This window comes from Felis catus, chromosome B3 (assembly GCF_018350175.1).
Source record: "Felis catus isolate Fca126 chromosome B3, F.catus_Fca126_mat1.0, whole genome shotgun sequence".
In the NCBI taxonomy this organism is placed as follows: Eukaryota; Metazoa; Chordata; class Mammalia; order Carnivora; family Felidae; genus Felis; species Felis catus.
Window position 1 is genome coordinate 84,228,889 of NC_058373.1, and position 12,270 is coordinate 84,241,158.

Sequence of the window (12,270 nt, forward strand, 5' to 3'; positions counted from 1 at the left end):
GAAATATATCTACTATGATTCACAGAATCAAACGGGATCATATAAAAACAATAAAAGTAATTGATACATTGTAAAATGTTAATATGCTTATTGGCTTTGTCTAACTTTTCATCTAAAATTTACTTGATATATTATTTATCTAAAAAAGCTAACAAGATAATTTATTTAAAAACTATATGCCTAGGGGCACCTGGGTGGTTCAGTCAGTTGGGTGTCCGACTTCGGCTCAGGTTCTGTGCTGACAGCTCAGAGCCTGAAGCCTGCTTCAGATTCTGTGTCTCCCCCTTCTCTGCTCCTCCCCTGCTTGCACTCTGTTTCTCTCTCACAAAAATAAATCAACACTAAAAAAAAAATTAAAAAAAATTTTTTTTAACTATATGCCTCATACCCCAAACAATAGAATACCTAGGAATAAATTTATTCAAGGAGGTTAAAGACCTGTACTTTGAAAACAAATACTGATGAAAGAAATTCAAGATGACACAAAGAAATGGAAAGACATTTCATGTTCATGGGCTGGAAGAACAAATATTGTTAAAATATCTATACTACTCAAAACAAGACTTAATGGAATCCCTATCAAAACACCAACAGCAATTTTCACAGAACTAGAACAAACAATCCTAAATTTTGTATCGAATCACAAAGGATCCTAAATGGCCAAAGCAAACTTGAAAAAGAAAAACAAAACTGGAGATAACACAATTCTAGACTTCAAGTTGTATTACAAAGTTGGAGTGATCAAAACAGTATGGTTCTGGGGCACCTGGGTGGCGCAGTCGGTTAAGCGTCTGACTTCAGCTCAGGTCACGATCTCGCGGTCCGTGAATTCCAGCCCCGCGTCAGGCTCTGGGCTGATGGCTCAGAGCCTGGAGCCTGTTTCCGATTCTGTGTCTCCCTCTCTCTCTGCCCCTCCCCCGTTCATGCTCTGTCTCTCTCTGTCCCAAAAATAAATAAACGTTGAAAAAAAAATTAAAAAACAAAACAAAACAAAAAAAAGTATGGTTCTGGCACAAATATAGACACCTAAATCAATGAACAGAATAGAAAACCCAGAAATAAATCCACAACTATGTGGCCAATTAATCTTTGACAAGAGGCAAGAATATGCAACAAGAAAAAGACAGTGTCTTTAACAAATGGTGTTGGGAAAACTGTACAGCTACATGCAAAAGTATGAAACTGAACCCCTTTCTTACACCATATGCAGAAATAAACTCAAAATGGAGTAAAGACCTAAAGGTGAGACCCGAAACCATAAAAATCCTAGAAGAGAGTACAGGTAATAATTTCTCTGACACTGGCTATAGCAACATCTTTCTAGATAGATCTCCCAAGGCAAGGGAAACAAAAGCAAAAATAAACTATTGGGACTATATCAAAATGAAAAGCTTCTGTACATCAAAGGAAACAATCAACAAAACTAAATGACAAACTCCTGAACGGCAAACGATATTTGCAAATGACATATCTGATAAAGGGTTAGCATCCAAAATCTATAAAGAACATATAAGACTCAACACCAAAAAATCTAAATTTACTTGATATAGTACCAAATATATACCAAATAATCCAATTAAATGGGCAGAAGACATGAAGAGACATTTCTCCAAAGAAGATGTATAGATGGCCAACAGACACATGAAAAGATGCTCAACATTACTCATCATCAGGGAAATGTAAATCAGAACTACAATGAGATATCACTTCACATCTGTCAGAATGACTAAAATAAAAAACACAAGAAACAACAAATGTTGGCAAGCATATAGAGAAAAAGAAACCTTCATGCACTACTGGTGGGAATGCAAACTGAGGCAGCCACTGTGGAAGACAGTATGGAGGTTCCTCAAAAAGGTAAAAATAAGACTACTGTATGACCCATTACTCGCAGTACTGGGTAGTTACTGGAAACATATAAAAGCACTAATTCAAAGGGACACATGCACCCCTATGTTTACTGCAGCATTCTTTACAATACCCAAATTATGGCAGCAGTCCCAGTGTCCACCAACAGATGAATGGATAAAGAAGGGGTGGTATATGTATGTATGTGTATATATATATATATATACATACATATGTGTATATATATATATATATACATACATATGTGTATATATATATATATACATATATATGTATGTATATGTGTATATATATACACACACACAATGGAATATTAGTCAGTCATAAACAAGAATGAAATTTGCCATTTGCAGTAACATGGACGGAGCTAGAGAGTATAATGCTAAGTGAAATAAGTCAGAGAAGGACAAATACCATATGATTTCACTCAAGTGTGGAATTTATGAAAACAAATAAAGGGAAAAAAGAGAGAGACAAAGTAAAAAACAGAATCTTAACCTTAGAGAACAAACTGATGGTCAGCAGAGAGGAGGTGGGTGGGAGGATGGGTGAAATAGGTGATGGGGATTAAAGAGTACACTTATCATGATGAACACAGAGTAATGTATAGAATTGTTGAATTATTATATTGTACACCTGAAACTAATCTAACACTGTATGTTAACTATGCTGTAATTAGAACAAAAAACTTAATAATAAAAAATAAAAACTATATACCTCAAAAAATTAACCTAGATCAGAATCAACAAATCTTACAGAGCACAGGCAAGATAACAAGAGAAAACATCTATTTTCTGAAGAGCAAAACAAACCTCTTTTCTTTAAAAAAATTTTTTTAATATTTATTTATTTTGGAGAGAGAGAGAGAGAGAGAGACAGAGTGTGATCAGTGAAGGGGCAGATAGAGAGGGAGACACAGAACTGGAAGTGGGCTCCAGGCTCCAGGCTGTCAGCACAGAGCCCATCTCAGGGCTTGAACTCACGAACTGTGAGATCATGACCCGAGTTGAAGTCGGAGGCTTAACCAACTGAGCCACCCAGATGCCCCAGAACAAACCTCTTTTCATTTTAAAAAGAAGAGAAAAAGTTAAACTATTTTGTATCATATGATTTCTTTGGTCTTACAAATAAATACTGTTCAGAATGTTGTAGAGTCTGATTCTTAACATATTAAAAAAATTTTATTTTTAAGTTTTATTTATTTATTTATTTATTTATTTATTTATTTATTTGGAGCGAGCATGAGCAGGGGAGGGGCAGAGAGAGGGAGAGAGAATCCCAAGCAGGCTCCGTGTTGTTAGTATAGAGCCTGACACAAGGCTCAAACCCATTAACTGAGAGATCATGACCTGAGCCGAAGTCAGATGCCCAACTGAACTGTGAAATCCCGACCTGAGCCAAAATCAATTCAGATGCTTAATCATCTGAGTCACCCAGGCACCCTTGATTCTTAACATATTTTATTCTTTAAGTAGTAAAAATACTAAAATAGTTTAAATTAAGTGGGTCTGTAGTCTCTGAACCACACCTTTGACATGTTATTCCTGAACACACTTAGAAAACACTCACTTTAAAATTTCTTTAAAAAAAATTTTTTTTTAACGTTTATTTCTGAGAGACAGAACATGAGTGGGGGAAGGGCAAGAGAGAGGGAGGTACAGGATTTGAAACAGGCTCTAGGCTCTGAGCTGTCAGCACAGAGCCCGATGTGGGGCTAGAACCCATGAACTGTGAGATCATGAGCAGAGCCAAAGTCTGACACCCAACTGACCGAGCCACCCAAGCTCCCCTCACTTTAAACTTTCTAAACATGTTGCTGAGATATGAAATAGGTATGCAAATTAACCTATGGATATAGTATAGCTCTCATATAGTTTCCTCTTTTTCTTTCCTATCTCTGTTCACTCTCTCACACCTCATCCCACAGATAGGGTAAAAAAATATGGTGGATCAATTAATCATGGCAACCAATAGAGGTCCCAGGGCAACCCCTCAAAATGGCTCTGGACAAACTGGAATGCTAACAAGGCAAAGGCCACAAGGCAACCAAAATCAATTTAACCAATTTTTAATGGACACCTCCTATATATAAGATACTATGCAAGGAGATATAACATGATGAATGAGATACACTATCTATACTCAAATACTTTATAATCTAGTAATGGGATGAAACAGCTATGCTGGTAACTCTAAATCCCATCAAAGGAATAAGCAAGATATGAATAAAGGAAAATTCACCTTTAGCCTAAAAGAAAGGGAAGAATTTAAATCAATGGGTCTTTTCATAAAGTGCGTAAGACACATGGCACGTACTCTAGTACTTTCCTGAAACCCCATTATAATAAAATATAGGGTTTTTAGAAAAGAAGATGTATACCTACAAGGATGAAGAGAATAGGAAAGCAAACAACAGACATAAAATTTACAAGTTAAGGGGGTGCTTTGGCCGGCTCAGTTGGTAGAGCATGAGACTCTTGATCTCAGGGTTGTAAGTTCGAGCCCCATATTGGGTGTAGAGATTACTTAAAATAAAATCTAAAAAAATTAGTATGTTAGGAAAAAAAGAGGAACTAATAAGGAATTTAGGACCAGAAAAATCTGACTTCTAAGTAGATTATGTATCTATAGTTCTAAATATTCTATACATATCTATAATTCTACGTATTTAGTTATATACATAATTCTATACATATATCTATAATTTTATATAGAATAAAAATATGTATCTATATATAAGCACATATATATCTACAATATACATATATTCTATATATTTCTAGACATATAGAAAGCAAAGATCCAGCCTTGATTTATACTACAGAATCTTAAAAAGGCTTATATTTGGTGGTACTGGGCATTTCTGGGTGAAGGAGTACAGACAAATGCTAAAAATAAGGTAATTTGGTTGAAGGTCAGTTTTAGAAGCACCCAGACCCCTATACACCTCTGCCCTGCCCCAGCAACAGAGGTTTATTCTCTGCAAAGGATAAAATGCAAAGGTGTCTGGGTCAGGGGATATCAGGACTAGCTGAAAGAAAGGCTAATGTACTGAAAACAAGGGAAGTAAGGAAATAACGCAGACAGGATGCTGTGAATCCCTCACGTCTCAATTCTTTTCCTCTATCCCTCAGTCCCCAGGATGTTGTTTGCCATTTAGTAAGGAGACTGGAAAGGTTTTCTCTGGGCAATCAGACCAGCCCAAGAGGAAAGATCTTAAGCTACTTTATCAGATATTCTCCAACTAATTAACTACCCAAACAAGATCACTCAACAGTGAAGCCCACAGTGCTCAGAATCCCCACCTAAGTGCTGAGAAATTCAACCAGCCTTTTTGTTTCTCACTTTCAAGTATGAACAGACAACCAAGGATTCTTAGACTTCTGAGGAAAGTCCTGTCAAAAAAGACCAAACACAAACTACAACAAAACAAAACACAGAGACTGAGCCTTAAAGGGTGGATGGGTTTCAACACATACTATAAAAAATAGTCCTACAATTCCTTTCTGTTGATCTTAGGGCCTCTCAAACACAACAATTATCTTTAGCATCAAGGAAGGAAACTGTGAAGGTTGCCAATAAAATGGTATAAAAACAGCTTTCTGCCATTGGGTTACTAATAGCCACCGAAGCCATAAGCTGGGAAAGTATGTGGGATGGGCATGCATCCACATATACTCCTTTGAAAAGGAAGGGGTAAAAATCTTTTAAAATGTAAATAAATGTTTTTTTTTTTTTAAAGTTCATTTATTTAGAGAGGGAGAGCATGCACATGAGCAGGGGAGGGGCAGAGACAGACAGGGAGAGAGAGAATCCCAAGCAGGCTCTGTGAGGTCAGCACAGCACCCAATTTGGGCCTCAACCTCACAAACTGAAATCATGACCTGAGCTGAAATCAAGTCAGATACTTAACCAACTGAGCCACTTGGGCACCCTGTAAATGTTTTATATAACTTTATCATCTTCTTTAGAAAAAAAATAATAAAGTATTTGGTTATCCATTTATAAACTATGATTCTCAGAGGTCCTGATTTTTATTTATTAAAAAAATTTTTTTTTTAATGTTTATTTTTGACAGAGAATGAGCACGTGAATGGGGGAGGGGCAGAGAGAAAAGGGTGCAGAGGATCCCAAGCAGCCTCTGCTGACAGCAGAGAGCCCAATGTGGGGTTCGAACTCATAAACCATGAGATCACGACCTGAACTGACGTCAGATGCTTAACCAACTAAGCCACCCAGGTGCTCCAGAGGTCCTAATTTTTAAATCTCAATTTCCAATTAAATCGACACTACTGTTAGTTATGTGATTCTTATTATCCAAGAGCAATGTGTTTTCGTTCACTAAATATGGGATAGTGAGAACAACCCATGAATTTTTTTACTGGACAATAAATTTACTTTAATCATTTGTCTATTTCTAAGATGAGAAAGAGACAGAGAGAGAGAGAAAAAAGAAAGTTTGGAAGGAGGAAGACCATGAAAAAATTTCCTTCAGTAAGAAAGGGGAAGACTAGACCTCAATTGTACTGAGATGTCTTTCAACATCAGATTGCCCTTAACACCAGAGAGCCTTCGATGCTCAATATTTCCCTGCGTTGCCACTAGAAGTATAAGATTGTCACTCAAAGGGTAAGAATTACTGCATTAAGCAAAAAACTTCCTTTCCCCCTTTTGGTTATTTTTGCCCTTACATACAGAAAAAGAGAAAATTTCTGTTGTAGCCCAACCCGGGGCATCATTCCCCTTGAACCGCCATTCTGTGGCATCCACAAAGCCTCCTGAAAGCTTAGAAAAAGAAGATAAAGAACTGAGAGCATTAATTTTTTTGCTTACTTTCAACGTAAGAATTTAATTAAATACACTTCTGACCAACATCTCAAGGTTCAAAAATGCTACCAAAACTGTACTGAAGTGGAGACGAAAGAGATGAAGAAAAAAAATTCCACTTTCTAATAACACTGGGGAGGAAGAGAAATAGGAGTGGAAGATAATTATAATTACATTCATCTCTATTAATGTTTTAAAATATTAAGTCAACTCCACCTATTTCTACACAACAGCAACCAAGAATAGATTCAAAAAGATTTTCTAACTCCAATTCAGAAGAAACTTGGCTAAATTATGGTATAAGATAGACAACAGAAATATACATATATATATTTAATTTTTAATGTTTATTTATTTTTGAGAGAGAGAGAGAGTGAGCGAGCAGGGGAAGTGCAAAGAGAGAGAGACACACACACACAGAATCTGAAGCAGGCTCCGGGCTCTAAGCTGTCAGCACAGAGCCCGACGCGGGGCTTGAACTCACGGACCGCGAGATCATGACCTAAGCCGAAGTCAGACGCTTAACTGACTGAACCACCCAGGCGCCCCTATAACAGAACGTATATTTAAAAGGGTACCTTTAATACAGCTTAGGAAACACAGTCAATGGTACTGTAATAGTGCTGTGTGGGGACAGATGGTACCTATGCTCATGGTGAGCACAGAATAATGTACAGACTTGTCAACCACCATGTTGTACACTTGAAACTAATGTAACACTTTGTGTCGACTGTCCCTCATAAATAAATAAATAAATAAATAAATAAATAAATAAATAAATAAATAAAAGGGTACCTTTATTCTGTCAGTGAACTGGTATTTTTTAATAACCATTTCCTGCAACTGGCAAAAATCTCCATTCAATTCTACTCCATATAGTTGCAGTGCTGAACTGTAAAGATAACCCTGAAAAAGATGAAGACACACTGTGATGCAAATGAATTAACTGTGAGTTCATTTCTACCTAAAATTTAAAAAATCAAACTTAAAAAAAATGGAATTCAATAAAGTAAAAATAAAATGAAAGATAAATAATAACTTGTAGTGTATGTAAAACTTACAACCTCAAGAACTTAAAGACTCTTACTGATCAAGACCTTGATTGTAGTTTATTAATTTCTATTATTCAAAAGCAATCATGTTTTGAAAGATTGATCTCTTCTTACTTTTCCTGATAAAACCGTGCATTCAACAAAGTTGGAAGTAAGAAAAGTGATCACATACAGATTCTCTGTTTAATACCCTATTTCTGTAATTTCTTGGAAAGTTTTATCAGGGGAAATCAAGAAAGGAGTTAACCCGTGGGGAATATAATGGAAAATCATGCACAGTCTGACACTAGAGGAAGGTGGCTGGAGATGTGTCCTGTTGGGCTTAGGGAAGTCAGTCTGGTGTCTGCAATCTGCCAAAGATAGTTGACCAATCAGTCAACAAGAACAATCAAGAATGGACTAGATATTATAACGTATCCATTTTTGGTCGCAATTACAAAAAAAATAATATGGAAGGAAAGGCAAATCATATTCTGAATATCATTTTACATCAACTAACACCCATGTATAAGCCAGATTTGTATTCACAGCTCATGATGGATTTTTAGAATATGTTCAACAGAACATATGTAGCTATTCAAAAATTTCTGTTGAATCGTTAACCATATTAATATGGAGAAAAATGACAATATGTTTAAATTTATTAACGTTGCCACATACCTGCACAGCCAGATTTCTTTCAGCTATATACTCTTCCAACAAATCAGAAAATGGACAAGAGTGGAGCAAATATGGTAAACAATCATAATCTCTAATGTTCTCCAAACAAAACCACCTGACGATCTGTATTTTCTACTACAGATATCATTGCTAATTATAGAATGTAAGTCTTAACACTAAAACATAAACTAAGCACTAAAGAGTTAACTTTCTGATTAGAGCAGCAACGGATGCTGGGAACTGATGGTGCCTGTTTCTGGTATGAGTCTCTACTGCTGTTGGCCACATGTTTTAACAAGTCTGCTAATGACAACCAGAAACCACATTTAAGTTTTTTGATAAAACCATTTAAGAACATTAGAAATACTCGTGATTTGAATTTTTTTTAAAAAGCCACCTTGAAGTGATACTTCAGAAACAAATGTCTCCGTTCAAACTTGAACCACAGAAAATTGGAGCAAGATGTGTCCTTGGATATCATTTAGTTAGCTTATTTACAGGTGAGGAGCTTGAAGCCAGGGTGTTAAGTGACTTGGTTACGGCCATATGCAATTTCCTAGGTTAGGTAAATTTTATAAAAGTTTTACTAAAAGCTCTTACCAAACCTCAGTCCATCAGTAGTGATGGGCAAAACAGCAAAGTGTTATGAGGGTCACCTGCTTCTGTTTTGTTGCTATTCCTTCATTTGTGTCACAGAGACAAACTAGTAAAGGATATCAGAGAGCTGGCCTTTGAAATTCCAAGTCCAGTATGTTATTTTAACCTTATTATTCTGTTACTCTAATAAATAAAGCCAAGCTGTCACCTTGGATGGTGGCAGGCAAAATTGTTGCTAGCAGGAGAAGAAAGTATTTTCCAAATGTTGAGTGTGTCCACAAGCTGGACTTTACCCCATAAAGGACTGTGCCAAGCCTGGAGCCAACGTCAACCAAGACCTTTCCCGACAGATCAGGGAGGACATGATGATAAATGAACTTCAATTCCATGAGGGAGAAGGAATGAGAAATAAATCCTGGAGAATTAGAACAGAATAAACATCAAATTGTACTTGGGTATTAAACATTCTCTTCTGTATTTCTAATTCTTTTAACCATATTTATAAAGCGTATTTCTTTTTTCTTTTTTTTACTGTTATTTTTTAATGTTTTAATTATTTTTGAAGGGGAGAGAGAGACAAAGCATGAGTAGGGGAAGAGCAGAGAGAGAGGGAGACACAGAATTCGAAGCAGGCTCCAGGCTCTGAGCTGTCAGCACAAAGCCTGATGAGGGGTTTGAACTCACGAACTGTGAGATCATGACCTGAGCCAAAGTTGGACGCTTAACCGACTGAACCACCCAGGCACCCCTCTTTTGTAATTTTTTAAAATGTTTATTTTTGAGAGAGAGAGAGAGAGAGAGAGAGAGAGAGAGAGAGAGAGAGAGAGAAGGAGGGAGGGAGGGGCAGAGAGAGATGGAGACACAGAATCTGAAGCAGGCTGCAGGCTCTGAGCTGTCAGCACAGAGCCCGACGTGGGGTGCGAACCCACAAATGGTGAGATTATGACCTGAGCTGAAGTTGGATGCCCAATAGATTGAGCCACCCAGGTGCCCCTAGAAAGCATATTTCATGTTTTTCTCTTCATCAACAAAGGCCATTCAGAGGTTATTTAGAAAAAATTAATGTGATAATTTTGTACTCATTCACTCTGAGCTGTGTTAGAGAAGAATAAACATGAAGTCTCTGACATTTAGGGAACAGCTACTTAGCAACCTGTCCCTATCCCTGTGCCCCTCACTTCCTTGTCCTTGGGTTTCCCCTTCTTTTCCTTAGGACTCTTATTCTGTGGGATGCTTCCTAACTCCCATACCACCTGGCTTTCTCCCCTCATCCCAGAGCAACCACAGAACAGCCACCCACTACTGCATAGAACACACACTATCAAATGAATGACCATCTCTGGAGTTGTGCAGTGTGGCAGCCCTGACCAACCTAAAATGTGTTCTGGAGTGCAGGAGGAGGCTGGTATGAGGGGAGGTGAAGATATTCCCATAAATTATTTTTATTTCTGAGTTTAACTGCTACAATTTTTTAACTGTTACAAGCCTCCTAGCTCATGTCACTCTATTGTTTGTGTAATCAAGTATCTGGAAGAGCCTGAGTATATTTTTTAAAGACTTGCTATATTATGTTCTACATAATATAATGGTAGGAAGGGGAGATACTTTGGCTATAAGTAATAGATGGTGGCAAAGAAAATGGGAAGCAGGCAGGCTAATCCCTTGGAAGGAAATAAAGCGTTTGACCACTACTATCCTTTTCTGCCTAGAATCCTCATCCTCACTACCCTCTTTGTCACATTAGTGCTTCTGCCTTGGGTTACAGAGTCATCATTAGCTAGACAAGCTAGACAAGCCCCTTTTCATAGAAGGAGAGTTCCACAAGATGATAGTTTTTTCAGATTCACTGTAGTTATATGGGCTGGCCTGCACACCTAGTCACTATTTACAACCTAATTTCCATGGGAAAATGCATCTATTTTCCCACAAAATGCTTTGTAATTTTCAAATTTCTATGTGTCAAACATATCTCTTCTTTAGACTTCTGCAAATCAGATCTGATATGGTATTATAGTTGTAATTCACTTTTTAGTTTTCCTTTTATGGTTCTTATCTAAGTCCTTTTCTATTCTTGAATTTTAACTATCTCAAATGGAAATTGTGAGTACTATCTAAAAATAGAATCTTAAACAAGTAAATCAGGGAAGTTTAATTCCCCATTATAATATAGAGACAATATATTTGTATTAGCAGCACATTACAAATTTGGTAGTAGTCAACTTTTGACAATGATATTATCTGAGATCAGTAATATCAACACAAGATTACTTACCTGGAGGGGTAGGCCACTATAAGCAATAACTAAATCTAAGTGACCAGGAAGATTGAAATAGCATGTCTAAAGCAACAGCCTAGATGATCATATCCAATTTGAACAAAGAATATATTAACAGAAGAGTTAGCATATTAGCAGCATGGGGTTAGTCTAGCTTCCCATTTGAGACATAAGTGTTGCATCTTAGGGGCAGAGATGCAAGAGACTTTCTGTCACTAGAGCTGTACTCTCTTATGGACTGGAGATGTTTCACTAGGTCAAATCATGGCCTGAATAAACTCTTTCTCAAGATCATCTTTTTAAGAAAAAATTTTAAAAAAAAAGTTTTTTTTAATGTTTATTTATTTTTGAGAGAGAGAGAGAGAGAGAGAGAGAGAGAGAAAGAGAGAGAGAATGTGAGTGGGGAAGGGGCAGAGAGTGAGAGGGACACACAGAATCCAAAGCAGGGTGCAGGCTCTGAGCTGTCAGCACAGAGCCCAATGCAGGGGTTGAACCCATGAACCATAAGATCATGACTTGAGCTGAAGTTGGACACTTGATCAATTGAGCCACCCAGGTGCCCCTAAAATTTTTTTTAAATGTTTATTTACATTTGAGAGAGAGAGAGAGAGACAGACAGACAGACAGACAGTGTGAGTGGGGGAGGGGCAGAGAGACACAAGGGGAGACAGAATCCAAAGCAGGCTCCAGGCTCTGAGCTGTCAGCACAGAGCCCCATGAGGGGCTCAAACTCATGAATGGTGAGATCACGACCTGAGTCGAAGTTGAATGCTTAATCAACTGTGACACCCAGGTGCTCCCAAGATTATCTATCTCTGTCCTCTGAATCCATGCCCATCCAACAATATCTGGTTACTATCTTTTTTTTTTTTTTTTTAATGTTTGTTTATTTCTGAGGGAGAGAGAGAGACAGAGAGAGCGCAAGGAAGAGACAAAGAGAGAGAGGGAGACATAGAACTCAAAGGAGGCTCCAGGCTTTGAGCTGTCAGC

General features: G+C 37.4%; 1 protein-coding gene across 8 annotated transcripts in view; it reads right to left on the reverse strand.

The window, feature by feature from the left end:
• LOC101083598 overlaps positions 1-12,270 on the reverse strand; it is a 51,849-nt gene that overhangs the window by 15,840 nt on the left and 23,739 nt on the right. For all 8 annotated transcript variants that reach the window (XM_045059793.1, XM_019832926.3, XM_019832923.3 and 5 more), the window contains exons 4-5: positions 9,299-9,420; positions 7,492-7,602 (exon numbers count right to left, since the gene is read on the reverse strand). In XM_045059793.1, the coding sequence (XP_044915728.1) occupies positions 7,492-7,602; positions 9,299-9,420 (233 nt within the window). The remainder of the gene's footprint in view (positions 1-7,491; positions 7,603-9,298; positions 9,421-12,270) is intronic.